The sequence below is a fragment of the Podarcis gaigeae genome, assembly GCF_964106915.1.
Source record: "Podarcis gaigeae genome assembly, chromosome: 18".
In the NCBI taxonomy this organism is placed as follows: Eukaryota; Metazoa; Chordata; class Lepidosauria; order Squamata; family Lacertidae; genus Podarcis; species Podarcis gaigeae.
In genome coordinates, this window is record NC_139696.1 from 6,602,211 (window position 1) to 6,621,737 (window position 19,527).

Here is a 19,527-nt window from a genome sequence, read left to right on the forward strand (position 1 = left end):
TAGCAGGACGAAGCCGCTTCTGGCGAACCAGAGCAGCGCACAGAAATGCTGTTTACCTTCCCGCTGGAGCAGTACCTATTTATCTACTTGCACTTTGATGTGCTTTCGAACTGCTAGGTTGGCAGGAGCAGGGACCGAGCAATGGGAGCTCACCCCGTCATTGCGGGGATTCGAACCGCTGACCTTCTGATGGGCAAGTCCTAGGCTCTGTGGTTTAACCCCCAGCGCCACCCGCGTCAAATATCTGTGCTGGTACTCTTTGTACAAGAAAGGATGGCTGTGATGTAGATCTTTGCAACCTAAAGATATACAAATACCTGCGTTGTTCCCTGTTACATATTAGCTGGACAGAGTTAGGTCTTTGTAACCTAAAGATCTACAGATAACAGTATTGTACCCCAAGCGTACTAGAAACAAAAGCAGAACAGATATCTATGATCCAAGAACAAACGGTTTTGGCTAAACCGACCCTGTTGTAAAAATCTTTCTTAAAAAAATATATTAAAAATTATACAGGACATTCAGTGAACATGGGCACCGGTTTTTGTTTCACATACAATGAAAATATTGATGAACAGAATTCTGTTCAACACAGACAAGGAACGTTGCGGGAAGACTTTAATCCAGAAGGTTCTGGACTTCCTTTCTTAAAAAAAAGAATTATTTATTTATACTTTTCAAGTTTATACATTCCACTAGTTTTATGCATTTCACTGATTTTACATTCATTTTGACATTTCAGAACTTGACTCCCCCCCCCCCTTCTTCTTAAATGTATTTCACTATTAATATAAAGGTAAAGGGACCCCTAACCGTTAGGTCCAGTCGTGGCCGATTCTGGGGTTGCGGCGCTCATCTCGCTTTATTGGCCAAAGGAGCCGGCGTACAGCTTCCGGGTATGTGGCCAGCATGACTAAGCCGCTTCTGGAGAACCAGAGCAGCGCACGGGAACGCCGTTTACCTTCCCACTGGAGTGGTACCTATTTATCTACTTGCACTTTGACGTGCTTTCGAACTGCTAGGTGGGCAGGAGCAGGGACCGAGCAACGGGAGCTCACGTCATTGCGGGGTTTCGAACCACCGACCTTCTGATCGGCAAGTCCTAGGCTCTGTGGTTTAACCCACAGCGCCACTCCTTCTTAATTGTATTTCAGTTCAACAATTCCTTCGATAAAATACATATTTTGTGATGTGCAGATGGCTTGAGATACCTATTAGGTCCATAAATTACCATATAGCATATATTCAACACACAAAAAACAGGGACAATTTGTTGTTGACAAAGGACAGCTGGACATATAAAGGGCCCCATTACCTTCAGTAGCTTAGGGCCTCATCAAACCTAAATCCGGCCCTGAGCAGGGCGATAAAGTTGCAAGTCTCTTCTGCGGAATAAAACAAATTCCAGCACATCTACGAGGGTGTGCGAGGCCAATTTAGGCACTGTGCTTGCCACGTTTATTTGCAAACATGATATATGTCCTGGAACACACCCAACTCTCTCCCTCGTATGGAGATTGGCATTCAAGGTAATGCACATTTTTATAGTGAAATAAAAAAATAAGGTCTTATATATATAATAAATGTTCATAAATGTACCAAGCAAACACGTACATAAATATATAAAACACATGTCTGAAGCAGCACAGGAAAACAGCCACGAAGCCATTTTGGCTCCCAAACTGACCAAATGTTTTCTCTGCAAAGTCAAAGGGAAATGAAAAAGCCTCCCCATTGTCTTTTCCTTCACAAATCCTGTCTTAAGGGTATGTCTCTGTTTGAATAGGGTGTGAGCCTGTGACCTAGCTCAGGAACTAAGTAGTTGTCATTACAAAAGACTGGCCAGGCTCCCCAGGGTATCCAGTCAAGAAAGCATTAACGGGTAACCTGCCAGACAGAAGGTAAACAATGCACTCAGATTTCTGTTGTAGACCACTCCTTTCTGTGATGTATGATGTGTCTGGGGGTGGACTTGGACTCCAGGGCGGGCAATTTAAAATGTCTATATAAGGGCGGGCACACCTTTGTTTTGGGTCCTCCTCCTTTCTCCTGCATGTGAGGGGAACATCCTGTTGCAACAGTTCAACAAAGATCAGGCTTACTAGCTGCTTTGCTTCGCGATATTCTCTGGTTGGCCTCTGTTCTTTTCTCCGACCGATGCAAAGGACTCTAGAAGGGCTCTTGTGTCCCCCATAAGGGCAGATTTTCGTTTATTACAATAGTTTATGCATAAACTGGGGGTGCGGGTGGCACTGTGGGTTAAACCACAGAGCCTAGGACTTGCCGATCAGAAGGTCGCCGGTTCGAATCCCCGCAATGACGGGGTGAGCTCCCGTTGCTCAGTCCCTGCTCCTGCCTACCTAGCAGTTCGAAAGCACGTCAAAGTGCAAGTAGATAAATAGGTACCACTCCAGCGGGAAGGTAAACGGCATTTCTGTGTGCTGCTCTGGTTCGCCAGAAAAGGCTTTGTCATTCTGGCCACATGACCCGGAAGCTGCACGCCGGCTCCCTTGGCCAATAAAGCGAGATGAGCGCCACAACCCCAGAGTCGGCCACGACTGGACCTAATGGTTAGGGGTCCCTTTACCTTATGCATAAACCGCTTGGAGTTTATGACGATCAATGGAACAAGCCCCATCTGTCGTCTCTGCAAGCAAGGAGATATCTTTGGACTTTCCAGAAATGATCTCTTACCTTCAGTTTCACTTCCTGGCTTCGCGTTTTTAGGTTCAGTCCCACCCCGTCCGCGGGCCAGACAGCCGCAGTTCGTGGGGGGTTGTCATCGGTAACGGACAGGAAATCAGCCAGGTCAATTTTCTCAACATGCTGCAGGGAGGAAGAGCAAGTAGAGTAAATGCCCAAGTTTCTAGTCCACATGATATTTTTAAAAAGTGCTCCGTCTCTCCGCTGAGAGCGAACTTCTGTTGCGCCTTTTTCCTGCTCACTTTGCAGCTGTCCACCTTCTTTTAAAAGGTAAAGGGCCCCCTGACCATTAGGTCCAGTCGTGACCCACTCTGGGGTTGCGGCGCTCATCTCGCTTTACTGGCCGAGGGAGCCGGCGTACAGCTTCCGGGTCATTTAACCAGCATGACTAAGCCGCTTCTGGAGAACCAGAGCAGCACACGGAAACGCCGTTTACCTTCCCGCCGGAGCGGTACCTATTTATCTATTTGCACTTTGACGTGCTTTCGAACTGCTAGGTTGGCAGGAGCAGGGACCGAGCAATGGGAGCTCTCCCTGTCGCGGGGATTCGAACCGCTGACCTTCTGATCGGCAAGTCCTAGGCTCTGTGGTTTAACCCACAGCGCCACCCACGTCCCCTTAAATATATATACATTTTTATTAACTTTTTAACATATCACTTCCAACAGTCATTTAACATGCTTTCTTATCTTATACAATATTTTGGACTTCCGTCAACAACCTCTGAAGGTTTTCCATTCTTTATCCCTTATTCTGCATTTCTTAATTTCTCTATTACTTTCAATTATCATTAACTAATCATTCTCCTTATAGTCTTCCTTGCAATATTTCTCGTAGTCCCTCCTTGCAGAACTTCTTGCAGTCCTACTGGCGTAATCTGTTTATTACAAGTACTTTTCAAATAGTTCAGAAATATACTCCAGTCCTCTAAAAATCTCTGGTCCCGCAGGTTTCGAATCCTTCCTGTCAATTTATCTAATTCTGCATAGTTTATCTAATTCTGCATAGTTCCATTTAATTCTAATGAATTAATTTATCTAATTCTGCATAATTTCATTTGCCACTCTTCTTTCGTCGGTAATTCTTCTTGCTTCCATTTTTGTGCCAATAATATTCTTGCTGCTGTTGTTCCATATAAAAACAATTTACAACCCTGTTTGTTAATATCATCCCCTACTATGCCAAGTAAAAATGCTTCTGGTTTTTTAATAAATGTATACTTCAACATCTTTTTTATCTCATTATATATCATCTCCCATATGTTTTACACTTTCTTACATTCCCACCACATGTGATAAAAAGTTCCTTCTTTTTCTTTACATTTCCAACATTTATTACAGCTGTCCACCTTCTGGCCTTGAAGATGCCTTGTATCACAGAATCATAGCCTTGGAAGGAAATGCAAAGGTCCTCTAGTCTAATCCTCTGCAATGCAGGAATCTCAGCTCAAGCATCGATGACAAATGGCCATCCAAGCTCTGCTTAAAAACCTCCATGGAAGGAGAGTCAAAAGGAGTCCATTCCACTGCCGAACACTTCTCACTGTCAGAAATTTTCTCCTGATGTATCAAAGCAGACCATTTTTCTATCTGACCAGGTGTTGTAGACTCTGTGGCCAAATCTGCCCCATGACTTGTACAAAGGTGTGTTTTACTCAAGAGTAAGGTAAAGGGTCCCCTGACCATTAGGTCCAGTCGTGACCAACTCTGGGGTTGCAGCACTCATCTCGCTTTACTGGCCGAGGGAGCCGGCGTACAGCTTCTGGGTCATGTGACCAGCATGACAAAGCCGCTTCTGGCGAACCAGAGCAGCACACAGAAATGCCGTTTACCTTCCCGCCGGAGTGGTACCTATTTATCTACTTGCACTTTGACGTGCCTTTGAACTTCTAGGTTGGCAGGAGCAGGGACTGAACAACGGGAGCTCACCCCGTCATTGCGGGGATTCGAACCACCGACCTTCTGATCAGCAAGTCCTAGGCTCAGTGGTTTAACCCACAGCGCCACCCGACGTCCCTACTCAAGAGTAGACCCCTTGAAATTTAGAGACACAAGCTAGTCATCTCCCCGAACGCCGATGGAGTAAATTTTCAAAACATTGTTTTGTTGCTGAATTGCCTCTGAAATTTGGCCATTTGCCCTGAATTTTTTTCCTAATGGTCCTAGCTTGGCCAGGTCGTTTTGCCTAGAAATTCCTCTGCAGTTGAGATATTCCCTCCATATCCCAAATTATCAAAATCCTACAATTTATGAGTTTCTAGAGTTTAGGGCAGTCTCCCCCATATCCCCATCCCCAAGTTATATGTGTGAATATAATTTCTCGCCATTACCTGGGCATCTCTGCTGGTGTTGTAGAAATAGAGACTGAGATCTCGGAGACCTGCCCAATATTTTTTGTACTCCTGGGGGAGGGGGAGGAGAAAAATCAGAGCAGTGGTAAAAAAACTTTCTTGAACCAATCGCCCTTATTTCTGGGGCCACCTGTCAGTAATGGGCGGAACCAGAGAAGAAAATGACGCTATTAACTTTCTGATAGATCACCAGCTAAACATCGCGATATACTGATACATCACAATGAAATAAGAATGGAGATAGCTTCCAGCTTTGTGATATATCACCAGCTAAACATCACAATATAATGTGTTACGGTAAAATCTGGGTGCGAGGCTGCTCTGCCACCCAGCTCGTCGGACTAAGTCCGCAGGTCCCTGTGGAGGAAAATGAGCTCAGCCGGAGACAGGAGCAAGCTGCAGAAGATCCAAGTTTATTGCGCAACAGGTTCAAGGCGAGATTGAACAGCGAGAAAGGGGTGACATAAACTTTCGAAACTTCCCTCCATGTCCCAGAATACAGTGCAAAACACATCCCAGTTACATCATGAATACATTAAGAAGAGGTTGGGTTACACAGGATGAACATATGGAGGAGGGAGGGGGGAATATGCAGAGCTGGAGATATGCGCAGATAAGCACATCCTGATGAGAAGACAATGGTCCGTGTACTGGCATTGCCTGGGGGAAAGGCTTGGCAGAGTGATTTGACAGGGTTAGGGTCTTGACACCTTGCTTGAGGGATTATGGAGGACAGGGGAGGTGTCATGGAGTCCTAGAGAAATTGAGCACATTGGCGCGTTGATTTTCTATGAATTTTATAGATTTTAGTCCCTTTTGACACTGACAATTGGAAATAAATGGATATATTGTAACGAAGAAGAAGGTGAAGAAGACATGCCCCCCCTCTTCCGTATCAAACGATATATCACAATGGCTGGAATAAGGACGAAGAGGGTTCCCAACTTTGTGATACATCACCAGCTGTGATGACCTGCGACTCGGGCTCGGACTCAGAACCAGAGGAGTCTCAGTCTGCACTAGATTCTTTGCCTCAGACATCACCTGAACCAAGTCTGGGGCCTGATCCTGAAGAGACCCAGTCTGCACAGGTTCCCCTGCAACAAGCACCAGCTGGGCCGAGTCAGGGGCCTGAGCCTTCCCTGGCTCCAGATGCGGGGATGACCTCGTTGCTGTCGGTCCCCGCCCCAGGTTGCAGGAGCAACATTGCTATATGCCAGATCCTGTACCTGAGATCCTATACCTGTTCTTGCCTGGTTTCCTGCCTCGTGTCCTGCCTTGGCCCCGTCGGACTGACTCCTAGAACCTTCTGGTCCGGCCCTGGACTGTGTTTCACGGGCTTTTGGGTACCCCTTAAGGGCAAAGGAGCAGGTTTTTTTACTTACCGTATTTTTTGCTCACTTTTTCCCTCCTAAAAAGTAAGGGGAAATGTGTGTGCGTCTTATGGAGCGAATGCAGGCTGCGCAGCTATCCCAGAAGCCAGAACAGCAAGAGGGATTGCTGCTTTCGCTGCGCAGCGATCCCTCTTGCTGTTCTGGCTTCTGAGATTCAGAATATATTTTTTCTTGTTTTCCTCCTCCAAAAACTAGGTGCGTCTTGTGGTCTGGTGCGTCTTATAGAGCGAAAAATACGGTATATCACAAACTAAGAAGCAATTTCCTCGTCTGCTGTGGTTTTGAAGAAAATTGGCGTTTCTTTTTGCAGTGAGATCCCTCTGACTCCTTTGATACTACGATTTCTCATCAGGACAGCAGCAGGGGAAGAAAGAATTACTTACATGCACACACACACACACACACACACACAGGGCATGAGGTACAGCTCAGTTGGCAGAGCCTCCTGAACTCAGAGCCATGAGTCCCACATTGGGCGAAAGATTCCTGAGCTGCAAGGGGTTGGAATAGATGATCCTCGGGTCCCTTCCAGCTCTATGCACGACTTGACATCTTTCCGCAGGGCCTGCAAGTTTGACCCTTATGTTTCCCTCCCCTTATGGTCTTGATTTATCAGCTACTTTTAAAATCAGTCTGCATTTTAAATTGCATTTTAACCTGTATTTTAAATTGGGTTTTCTTTTCTTTTTTCCCTATCATGTTTTTTTTTTTAGGGACGCGGTTGGCGCTGTGTGGGTTAAACCACAGAGCCTAGGGCTTGCCAATCAGAAGGTCGCGGTTTGAATCCCCGCCACGGGGTGAGCTCCCGTTGCTCGGCCCCTGCTCCTGCCCATCTAGCAATTCGAAAGCACGCCAGCGCAAGTAGATAAATAGGTAGCTCTCCAGCGGGAAGGTAAACGGCGTTTCCGTGCGCTGCTCTGGTTCGCCAGAAGTGGCTTAGTCCTGCTGGCCACATGACCAGGAAGCTGTACGCCGGCTCCCTCGGCCAATAAAGCGAGATGAGCGCATGAGCGCCGCAACCCCAGAGTCGGTCACGGCTGGACCTAATGGTCAGGAGTCCCTTTACCTTTATCATGTTTTTTACTGTGATTTTATTGGTGTTAGCCACTCTGAACCCGGCTCTGGCTGGGAAGGGCAGGGTATAAATAAATATTATCGTTATTATTATTATTATTATTATTATTATTAGTCTATGATTCCGTTACAGGCCGGCTGCAGCCTCATCAGAATCAAACAACTAATGCAATCTGCATTCACACACACACACACACACACACACACACACACTTTAAATGCAAATATGTATTTCCCCAGTCAAGTCTAGGTTGGTTCTCAGAAACTGTGGCAGACTTCAAAGTATTGCCCCCTAGTACTTTGTCATCCATAAGTATACCAGTCATGAACAGAGAGTCTACTAGACCATCTTGTCCTTCCCAAATTCAGAGCCATCTCCCAAGCCTTCCGTCACACCTTGTGGCAGAGAGTTCCTCAGGCATGGCCTGATGCCACTTTCTGTTGCCTCTACTGCCAACCTGTTCCGTTGGCTGTCTCCTTCTCCAATTTCTGGCATCAGGAGAAGAGGACTGAGCAGGGGGACAGTGGGGGGCAAAAGTCCTTCTCTATCTCTTCCACCCCACACAGAACACAACCTCAATCACTCCCTTCCTTAAACTTTTTAAAAAAGAAAGAAAAATAGCAAAAGCTGTCACAGCGAAAGGTTCTCTGGAGCCCTGATCGTTTGAGTTTACTTTTCCCACAACCTTTCCCCAGATCGTTTCGGAGACACAGCAGCGAAAACGGCAAGTTCCCCAAATCGAGGCAAACCAAAAGCACACAGTTGTCTGAACTTAATAAGTCTTGGGTTGCTTATCTATCTCACTCAATGTCTCTTGAAATGACAGTAACTACAGACCCCCCAAAACTTGGGATCTGGGAATTGTTGGGTTTGGAGGTGTCAACAGCAAACCCCATGTCCATTTCATCAATCACTCATTTGTTGGGGCGCTGTTTTCGCTGCAAAACAACTCTAAACTTTGGAGGGGATCCGAAAATTTGGGGTTTGGGGTTCATCATCCTGCCGAGCCTCCCCCAAATATCCTGCTGTGTGGGGGTCCTGGGAAGCTGGCCCACCCACCCAAAGCCCTGCCAGCTCCCTTGCTTGCTGACAGCGACAAAACATGCAGTTCAGCTTTCTGATCCTTCTCCTAAGAGACCCTGAAGTCTCTCCTACCTTTTCCCAGGCGTTCCTCTTCTCCAGAAACCCCGAATAATAATGGGGCGGCACGGTGGCCTTCGGTTTGGTGCCCCAGCTATGTGGCGCTGCCATGGCGGTCCCTGCACGCCCCTGAAAATTCCCTCCACCGTCCAGTTTCGCCGTGTCTTTTGCCCAGAGTTCAGAGTCTGCCACCAGGAAGCAAAATGCAATAAATTAAACGAGACTGTTTACTTCTTTCTCTCCCCCCCCCCTCTCTTTCCCCTGAAATTTCCCCTAGGCCCTTCCCTCCGCCAGTGCAATTGGACAGCTAGTTTGGCAGGTGAATCGATTCTGAAAGGAGAAACTACAAATTTGGCTCGGCTACACACTGGAGTTTTTCAGCGCTCTCACTCCCCACACAAGGCTAGCATACAGTCTTCTTCTTCTTCTTCTTCGGAAAAAAATTCCTACTTGATTTTCCAAAATATAAACATACAACAAAACCCAATTCCGAATCCAATTACCGAGATTACTCTGAATTCTACCCATCCCTTCCATGGGTCCTATTTTCAACTGCATATCGATATTTCTCCAATATTTTAAAAATAATAATTATAATAATATTACTTATACCCCGCCCATCTGGCTGGGCTTCCCCAGCCACTCTGGGCAGCTTCCAACAAAATATTAAAATACAGTAATGCATCAAACATTAAAGGCTTCCCTGAACAGGGCTGCCTTCAGGTGTCTTCTAAAAGTCTGGTAGTTGTTTTTCTCTTTGACATCTGGTGGGAGGCAGTTCCACAGGGCAGGTGCCACTACCAAGAGTAGCAACCAATGGATATATCTTTCAAGGTTATCTATACATTCTGTTACATTAGTAAAGGTAAAGGGACCCCTGACCATTAGGTCCAGTCGTGACCGACTCTGGGGTTGCGGCGCTCATCTCGCTTTACTGGCCGAGGGAGCCAGCGTCCAGCTTCCGGGTCATGTGGCCAGCATGACTAAGCCGCTTCTGGCGAACCAGAGCAGCGCACGGAAACGCCGTTTACCTTCCCGCCACAGCAGTACCTATTTATCTACTTGCACTTTGACGTGCTTTCGAAGTGCTAGGTTGGCAGGAGCAGGGACTGAGCAACGGGAGTTCACCCCGTTATGTGGATTTGAACCACCAACCTTCTGATCAGCAAGCCCTAGGCTCTGTGGTTTAACCCACAGCACCACCTGCGTCCCATTCTGTTACATTACAAGTTTGTTTAAAATCCTGCCAATGTTTCAACCTGCTTACTATGATCTTGTGTATACATTATAAACTTTCCCCGTTCTTCTTTAAAGTTCTTGTCTTCTTGGTTCCCGAGCTTCCTGGTGAATTTTGCCATTTTGGCATAGTCCGTCAATTTGGTTTGCCATTCTTCTTTAATAATAATAAAATTTTATTTGTATCCCACCCTCCCCGGCCAAGATCGGGCTCAGAGCAACTAACATCATAAAAACAACACAATAAGCATAAAAACAGACATCAATTAATTAAAATGCATCTTAAAATTAATTAAAATCTGGGCAGGTGGCAATTATCAGGGTGGAATTGAGAGTGGTTAATAATTACCAGGGCCAACTTTTTCCATACAAGGACCTGTGAGCGGGTTGGGGCTTGTTTTATACAAAGGAAACGAAGTCAAAATACATACTCACCAAAGGCCGGGAGGAACAGCTCAGTCTTGCAGGCCCTGCGGAAAGATGTCAAATCCCGCAGGGCCCTGGTCTCTTGTGGAAGAGCACTCCACCAGGCTGGGGCCACGGCCAAAAAGGCCCTGACTCTAGTCGAGGCCAGTCTAATTTCCCTGGGGCCTGGGATCTTCAAGCAGGGTTGTCTCTTCCTTCATTTCTGGGCTGGCGGGTGGCGCTGTGGGTTAAACCACAGAGCATAGGACTTGCTGATCAGAAGGTCAGCAGTTCGAATCCCCGCAATGACGGGGTGAGCTCCCGTTGCTCGGTCCCTGCTCCTGCCAACCTAGCAGTTCGAAAGCACGTCAAAGCGCAAGTAGATAAATAGGTACCACTCTGGCGGGAAGGTAAACGGCGTTTCTGTGCGCTGCTCTGGTTCACCAGAAGCGGCTTAGTCCTGCTGGCCACATGACCTGGAAGCTGTACGCCGGCTCCCCTGGCCAATAAAGCGAGATGAGCGCCGCAACCCCAGTCGGCCACGACTGGACCTAATGGTCAGGGGTCCCTTTACCTTTACCTTTAATGTCCGTGCGGCTGTTGTCGCGTACATGAACTAGCATACAGTCTTCCAGCATGCAAGCGTATGAAAAGGAGAGGATCACAGAATCGAGATTACGGAAGGTACACCAAAGGTCATCTAGTCCAACCCCCGCAATACACGAATCCATGACCGAAAGCCGTCTAGCCTCTGCTTAAAAACTTCCAAGGAAGGAGAGCCCACCGCCTCCCGACCGTTCCACTGCCAAACGGCTCTTACAAATCTCCTCTTGAGATATTTGAGATATATTTCAAGGTGGCTCTCATATCTCTTCTCAGTCTCTTCTTTTCCAGGCTAAACATACCCAGATCCTTCAACCGTTCCTCCGGCAAAGGAGGCTCTCTGAGTGCGTGCAGAGTGCTCTCACGGCCCAAGTCCATCTGATGACATGAGGACGGTTTGGCCTCCAGGCAGCGCCTCTCATTTTGGAAATGAAAATGGGACTAGAAGGGGCAGGGGGTTGGCCCAGCAACTAGAAGGCATCTGAGCATGTACAGAGTGTACGTCCCATGCACACATTTTCAGGACTGGCTCAGGAAACGTCAGGATGGGTCTCAGATCCTGAGTGGGAAAGGACCCCTCTGCCTGTTTCGAACCCATTTTCCTCAACAATATTGGTGGCGGTGCCTCTGTTTTCGCCCCTTGGCAGAATCCGCACTCCTGCCCCACCATCTGAACTTTGAAACCAGCCTCCTTCGTCCTTGAAAGAGGAATTGGACCTGGCAGGTAATCACACTTGACTCTGTGCCAGGAGGGAAAAAAAACTCCACTTCCCGATGGTTGCACGTCAAATCTCTGCCAAAGGCAGAGGCACGCACCAAAGCTGGCATTTCCTGAGCAGTTGGCAACCCCACAGCCCTCCAAGCAACTTGTCTCAGCATGTTAGATTCTTACAAAAGACCTTTTTAGTTTTTTCCTTGCAGGTTCTTCCTTCCCGCATGAGGCGACTCGGCCTTTATACCTGAACAAATATTTATTTGAAGATGATGGGAAGAGTCTGGATGAGGCCCGGGGTATTGTGGTTAGAAGGGGAAGGTATTTCACACACACACACACACACACACACACACTTCATAATTGGCTCTGACGTCGCCTTTCAGAGTATCATAGAATCATAGAATCATAGAGTTGGAAGAGACCACAAGGGCCATTGAGTCCAACCCCCTGCCAAGCAGGAAACACCATCAGAGCACTCCTGACATATGGTTGTCAAGCCTCTCCTTAAAGACCTCCAAAGAAGGAGACTCCACCACACTCCTTGGCAGCAAATTCCACTGTTGAACAGCTCTTACTGTCAGGAAGTTCAAAAGCTTTTCGCCATGACCTCATCATTTAGACCAGGGGTCAGCAAACTTTTTCAGCAGAGGGCTGATCCACTGTCCCTCAGACCTTGGGGGGGGGCGGACTATATTTTGGACAAAAAAATGAACGAATTCCTTGATGCTTTTAAAATCTGGTGCTGGAGGAGACCCTTGAGAGTCCCATGGACTGCAAGAAGATCAAACCTCTCCATTCTGAAGGAAATCAGCCCTGAGTGCTCACTGGAAGGACAGATCCTGAAGCTGAGGCTCCAATACTTTGGCCACCTCATGAGAAGAGAAGACTCCCTGGAAAAGACCCTGATGTTGGGAAAGATGGAGGGCGCAAGGAGAAGGGATGACAGAGGACGAGATGGTGGGACAGTGTTATAGAAGCTACAAACATGAGTCTAACCAAACTGTGGGAGGCAGTGGAAGATAGGAGTGCCTGGCGTGCTCTGGTCCAGGGGGTCACGAAGAGGCGGACACGACTAAACAATTAAACAACAACAACAACAAATAACCCAGAGATGTATTTTAAATAAAAGCACACATTCTACTCATGTAAAAACACACTGATTCCCAGACCATCTGCGGGCCAGATTGAGAAGGCAATTGGGCCAGATCTAGCCCCCGGGCCTTAGTTTGTCTACCCATGATTTAGACAAATCCCATCACATCTCCTGTCTTCAGCAGAACAACTAGTGGGATGTGCTGCGACAAAATGTTGTGGTGTATCCTTGTCTTCTAACAGGAGTGTTGCTGTTCAGAGTGCCTGGCAGCCAAGTCTTCTGCCATCACACAAAGAGAGTGAGAGAGAGACTTTTCTATTTTTCTTTTCTAACACTCAAGATTCAGCATGCTCAGTCCTCCCCAAAAGCTTGGCTTTTGTTTTGTTTTGTAGGAGTCAGCCTTAGGCATTTTTCACAGAATCAGAGAATTGTAGATGGGACCCCAAGGATCATATAGCTGAACCCCAACTCTGGCAATGCAGGAATCCTTAATTGTATTTCAGTTCAACAATTCCTTTGATAAAATACTTATTTTGTTATGTGCAAATGGCTTGAGATACCTATTAGCTCCATATAGCATATAAAAAAGGTAAAGTGGACCCCGACCATTAGGTCCAGTCATGGCCGACTCTGGGGTTGCGGCGCTCATCTTCCTTTATTGGCTGAGGGAGCTGGCGTACAGCTTCCAGGTCATGTGGCCAGCAGGACTAAGCCGCTTCTGGCAAACCAGAGCAGCGCACGGAAACGCCGTTTACCTTCCCGCCGGAGCGGTACCTATTTATCTACTTGCACTTTGACGTGCTTTCGAACTGCTAGGTTGGCAGGAGCAGGGTCCGAGCAACGGGAGCTCACCCTGTCAATGCGGGGATTCGAACCGCCGACCTTCTGATCGGCAAATCCTAAGCTCAGTGGTTTAGACCACAGTGCCACCCACATCCCAATTGAAGGGGCCCTTTATACGTCCAGCTGTCCTTTGTCAACAACAAATTGTCGCTGTTTTTTGGGTTGAATATATGCTATGTGGTAATTTGTGGACCTCATAGGTATCTAAAGCCATTTGCACATGTTGCCATGCAAGCAAGCCATGTACATTTCCAAAATATAAGATAATAAACAAATAAAATAAAGCCTGTTTTGTGCTGTGTAGGTTCCTGTGATGTAAGTCCTGCTAGCCTGCTCCCTAAAATATCACTGGTTTGCTCCTTTCTATATATAGGGTGCCTGCATTCTGCATGGACTGGTTGCATGGCAATATGGGCAAATGTCCTGAGATACCTATTAGGTCCATAAATGACCATATAGCATATATTCAACACACAAAAACAGCGACTATTTGTTGCTGACAAAGGACAGCTGGACATAGAAAGGGCCCCATTACCTTCAATAGCTTAGGACCTCATTGAACCTAAATCTGGCCCTGCGCCCAGCCACCAAGAATCCTGTGGGTTGTCATTTATCAAGGATGCTGGGAACTGCAGTTCTGCAAGGAGCAAACTACAGTTTCCGGCGATTCTTTTTTTTAAAATAATATTTTTTATTTTTTTATTTTTTTTAAAAAAAATATTTATTAAAATTTTTAAATACAAATGCAAAAGTAATAAACAATATAACATGTATCATAACATAGTTTCATAGCTTCTTTGGACTCCCTCACGTCTCCCGCTCCCACTTACATTATTGTAGATTTTTACCAGCAATTTATCATCTTGTTTGCGTTCTTATGTCCCGCTCTTTTAAATATAATATAATAATTCTCCAAAAAAAATTATATTTTCCTCAATCTCACTTATCATCCTAATTCCATCTAATTTAGTGGTGCTCAATTATTTGTGATCTAGCATCCTTCTTAACATTCAACCAAATTGCAATATTTTTGTAAATAAATCTTAAATTTCTTCCAGTCTTCTTCAACCTTCTCCTCTCCCAGGTCTCGGATTCTGCCGGTCATCTCAGCCAGTTCCATGTAGTCAATCAGTTGCATCAGCCATTCTTCCAGTGTGGGTAGATCTTGAGTTTTCCAATGCTTAGCAATGAGTATCCTTGCTGCCGTTGTTGCATACAGGAAAAAAGTTCTGTCCTTCTTTATCACCCTCTGGCCGACAATACCCAAGAGGAAGGCCTCTGGTTTCTTAGGGAAGGTATACTTAAATACCTTTTTCAACTCATTATATATCATTTCCCAGAAAGCCTTCACTCTAGGGCACGTCCACCAGAGGTGAAAGAAAGTTCCTTCATTTCCTTTACATTTCCAGCATTTGTATTCAGACAAATGGTATATTTTGGCAAGTTTGACTGGGGTCATGTACCATCTATATATCATTTTCATTACATTTTCCTTCAAAGCATTACATGCAGTGAAGTTCAACCCAGTGGTCCACAACCTTTCCCATTCCTCAAACATAATGTTATGCCCAATGTCCTGTGCCCACTTTATCATAGCCGATTTAACCATTTCATCTTGTGTGTTCCATTTTAACAGCAAGTTATACATTCTTGAAAGTACCTTAGTCTTAGGTTCTAACAGTTCTGTTTCCAATTTCGATTTCTCCACCTGGAACCCTAGCTTTTTGTCATTTTTAAAGACTTCTTTAATCTGAGCGTAGTGTAACCAGTCTCGCACTTTATCCTTCATTTTCTCCAAACTCTGCAATTTCCAGTTGTCAATATTTTTTATTTATTTTAACATATAAATTATAAAATGTACCACAAAACTGATCACTTATACAATCTTTTTAGACTTCCATCAGCACCTCTGATGATCCACCGTTTTAACCACTTCTTATGCATTTCTTAACTTTATATTGCCTTTACATCTCTTAACAAATCATCATTCCCCTTCTCCATTTTTGCAATACTTCCAATAATACTCCTCACAAAACTTCTTGCAAACCTACAAATGTCGTCTGATTTTCACAAATACTTTTCAGATAGTCCGTAAATTTACTCCAGTCTTCTGTGAATGTCTGGTCTCGCCGGTTTTGAATCCTTCTTGATAGCTTATCTAATTCTGCATAGTCCATTAACTTCATCCTCTATTCTTCAATCGTTGGTAACTCTTCTTGCTTCCATTTTTGGGCCAATAATATTCTTGCTGCTGTTATTGCATATCAAAAGAGCTTACATTCCTTTCTGTTTATATCACTCCCCACAATGCCCAATAAAAATGCTTCTGGTTTCTTTATAAATGTATATTTTAACATTTTTTCCAACTCATTATATATCATCTCCCAGAAGCATTTCACCTTTTTACATTCCCACCACATGTGATAAAATGTTCCCTCTTTTTCTTTACATTGCCAACATTTATTACTGACTTTATACATTTTCACTAACTTGACAGGTCTAATATACCATCTATACATCATTTTCATCACATTTTCTTTTAGGGCAATTCTTTGGCCGAAGCCGTACACTTTGAATGTATGGCCTGTGACCCAGGGGAATGAGGAACTTGGCACAAGAGTTTACTGACTCCGGTTATAAAGCGTAAGGGCATTAAACTCACAAGCTCCTGCACAAATCTGGCACAGTTAGTAGATGGAATTTGGCGCCTAGCCAAAGAGGCTGAAGGTGGATTTAGGTTAGCTGCACTTCCCTCTAGCTGCATTTCCTGGTGGACCTGCTGCATAGGAATGCAGAAGTAAGGCCACCGGACCACTGAGAGAGCAGGAAGGATTTGTGGCCTCTTGGGGAAAGCCACTTCACAAATCTTCTTGATTTCATTATATATCGTGCCCCCTAAAGCCCTTTGCCTGAATATTCAGGAGAGACTAAAGAGAACACTTTTTCACATACCCTCCAACATTTCTCCGATGAAAATAGGGAAGTCCCATTCCATAATGATATTTTAAAAATAATAATAATATGTATTTGGTTTTTCAAATTAAAATTTTACAGAGATATGTCAAACACAAATAATAAAAACAAGATTCCAAGGAATCGCCTGGACTTCCATCCTCCCCTTTGTGGGTCCTATTGGTAATCATTTCCTCCCACATCTTTTGTTGTTGTTGTTATTTAGTCGTTTAGTCGTGTCCGACTCTTCGTGACCCCATGGACCAGAGAACGCCAGGCACCTCTGTCCTCCACTGCCTCCCGCAGTTTGGTCAAACTCATGCTGGTAACCTCGAAAACACTATCCAACCATCTCGTCCTCTGTCGTCCCCTTCTCCTTGTGCCCTCCATCTTTCCCAACATCAGGGTCTTCTCCAGGGAGTCTTCTCTTCTCATGAGGTGGCCAAAGTACTGGAGCCTCAGCTTCAGGATCTGTCCTCCCAGTGAGCACTCAGGGCTGATTTCCTTCAGAATGGAGAGGTTTGATCTTCTTGCAGTCCATGGGACTCTCAAGAGTCTCCTCCAGCACCATAATTCAAAAGCATCAATTCTTCGGCAATCAGCCTTCTTTATGGTCCAGCTCTCACTTCCATACATCACTACCCACATCTTTTAGGACGATCCAAATCTTTTACATCTCCATTGTGTCCAAAATTCACCATTAAACTATATATCACTAAAGTGATAATTCTGAAGGAAATCAGCCCTGAGTGCTCACTGGAAGGACGGATCCTGAAGCTGAGGCTCCTAGACTTTGGCCACCTCATGAGAAGAGAAGACTCCCTGGAAAAGACCCTGATGTTGGGAAAGATGGAGGGCACAAGGAGAAGGGGACGACAGAGGACGAGATGGTTGGACACTGTTCTCGAAGCTATGAACATGAGTTTGACCAAACTGTGGGAGGCAGTGGAAGACAGGAGTGCCTGGCATGCTCTGGTCCAGGGGGTCACGAAGAGGCGGACACAACTAAACAACAACAAATCACGGTGTGTTGCTTATTATGTCTTGGAAAATGTATGGATTAACTGTATAAATAGTGAAACTCAATAATAAAGAATGTACAGTGGTACCTCGGGTTAAGTACTTAATTCGTTCCGGAGGTCCGTTCTTAACCTGAAACTGTTCTTAACCTGAAGCACCACTTTACCTAATGGGGCCTCCTGCTGCCACAAGAGCACGATTTCTGTTCTCACCCTGAAGCAAAGTTCTTAACCCGAGGTACTATTTCTGGGTTAGCAGAGGCTGTAACCTGATGCGTCTGTAACCTGAAGCGTATGTAACCCAAGGTACCACTGTATCACTGATAAAATGTTGATTTTCTTGTGTCAAAATTAGGGTACCCCTAAACATTTTTAAGGGACGCGGGTGGCGCTGTGGGTAAAAGCCTCAGCGCCTAGGGCTTGCCGATCGAAAGGTCGGCAGTTCGAATCCCCGCAGCGGGGTGAGCTCCCGTTGCCCGGTCCCAGCTCCTGCCAACCTAGCAGTTCGAAAGCACACCAGTGCAAGTAGATAAATAGTTACCGCTTTCTAGCGGGAAGGTAAATGGCGTTTCCGTGTGCTGCTCTGGCTCGCCACATGCAGCTTCGTCACGCTGGCCACGTGACCCGGAAGTGTCTGCGGACACCGCTGGCTCCCGGCCTATAGAGTGAGATGAGCACACAACCCTAGAGTCTGGCAAGACTGGCCCGTACGGGCAGGGGTACCTTTACCTTTACCTTTAAACATTTTTAAAGAAAAGAAGCACTGATGATTATGATTTCCAACACTACAATGCTGTGATGCTATAATTCCAGTGATGCCAGATTTTTTTGGGGGGGGGGGTTGCTTGGGGCCAGGAACCCTTCCCCTGTGGCACTTCGCAGAAAGATGCTAGGTTCCTCTGTCAGAGTCACTGCAGCGGGTTGGGCTAGATGACCCCTGGGGACCCCCTTCCAGTTTCACAATTCTTCTTGTTGTTGTTTAGTCATTTACTCTTGTCCTCCTCTTCATGACCACCTGGACCAGAGCACGCCAGGCACTCCTGTCTTCCACTGCCTCCCGCAGTTGGGTCAAACTCATGCTGGTAGCTTCGAGAACACTGTCCAACCATCTCGCCCTCTGTCGTCCCCTTCTCCTTGTGCCCTCCCTTTCCCAACATCAGGGTCTTTTCCAGGGAGTCTTCTCTTCTCATGAGGTGGCCCAAGTCTTGGAGCCTCAGCTTCAGGATCTGTCCTTCCAGTGAGCACTCAGGGCTGATTTCTTTCAGAATGGAGAGGTTGGATCTTCTTGCAGTCCAGGGGACTCTCTAGAGTCTCCTCCAGCCCCATAATTCAAAAGCATCCATTCTTTGGCGATCAGCCTTCTTTATGGTCCAGCTCTCACTTCCATACATCACTACTGGGAAAACCATAGCTTTAACTATAGAGACCTTTGCTGGCAAGGTGATGTCTCTGCTTTTTAAGATGCTGTCTAGGTTTGTCATTGCTTTTCTCCCAAGAAGCAAGCGTCTTTTAATTTCGTGACTGCTGTCACCATCTGCAGTGATCATGGAGCCCCAGAAAGTAAAATCTCTCACTGCCTCCATTTCTCCCCCTTCTATTTGCCAGGAGGTGATGGGACCAGTGGCTATGATCTTCCTTTTTTTGATGTTGAGCTTCAGACCATATTTTGCGCTCTCCTCTTTCACCCTCAATAAAAGGTTCTTTAATTCCTCCTCACTTTCTGCCATCGAGGTTGTGTCATCTGCATATCTGAGGTTGTTGATATTTCTTCCGGCAATCTAGCCTCCTATAATTCCTGCGCTGCAGAGGCTACATGACCCTCGGATGTCCTTTGCAATTCTAGGATTCTATCATTTGAAGACCCTCCCGGGCAGGTCCTGTTCCTGCGCTTCCTCTCCTTTGTCTTCCCTTTCTCATTCCCTTCTTCTTCTGCTCTCCCTCCCTCCCTCCTTCCCCCTCTCTCCTTTGTCTTCCTTTCTCTCCCGTTCTCCTTTCCTCC

At 46.0% G+C, this 19,527-nt stretch overlaps 1 protein-coding gene across 4 annotated transcripts in view; it reads right to left on the reverse strand.

The window, feature by feature from the left end:
- STAP2 (signal transducing adaptor family member 2) overlaps nt 1–8,864 on the reverse strand; it is a 78,708-nt gene extending 69,844 nt beyond the window's left edge. For 2 of the 4 annotated variants that reach the window (XR_014559726.1, XM_083720606.1), the window contains exons 1-3: nt 8,678–8,864; nt 5,033–5,104; nt 2,695–2,826 (exon numbers count right to left, since the gene is read on the reverse strand). Coding sequence is in view for 2 of the 4 variants with exons in the window: in XM_083720606.1 (XP_083576732.1) it covers nt 2,695–2,826; nt 5,033–5,104; nt 8,678–8,773 (300 nt within the window). In the remaining 2 variants the exon portion in view is untranslated. The remainder of the gene's footprint in view (nt 1–2,694; nt 2,827–5,032; nt 5,105–8,677) is intronic. The other 2 variants (XR_014559727.1, XM_083720605.1) reach the window with 1 other exon arrangement.
- Between the last annotated feature and the right edge of the window lie 10,663 nt (nt 8,865–19,527).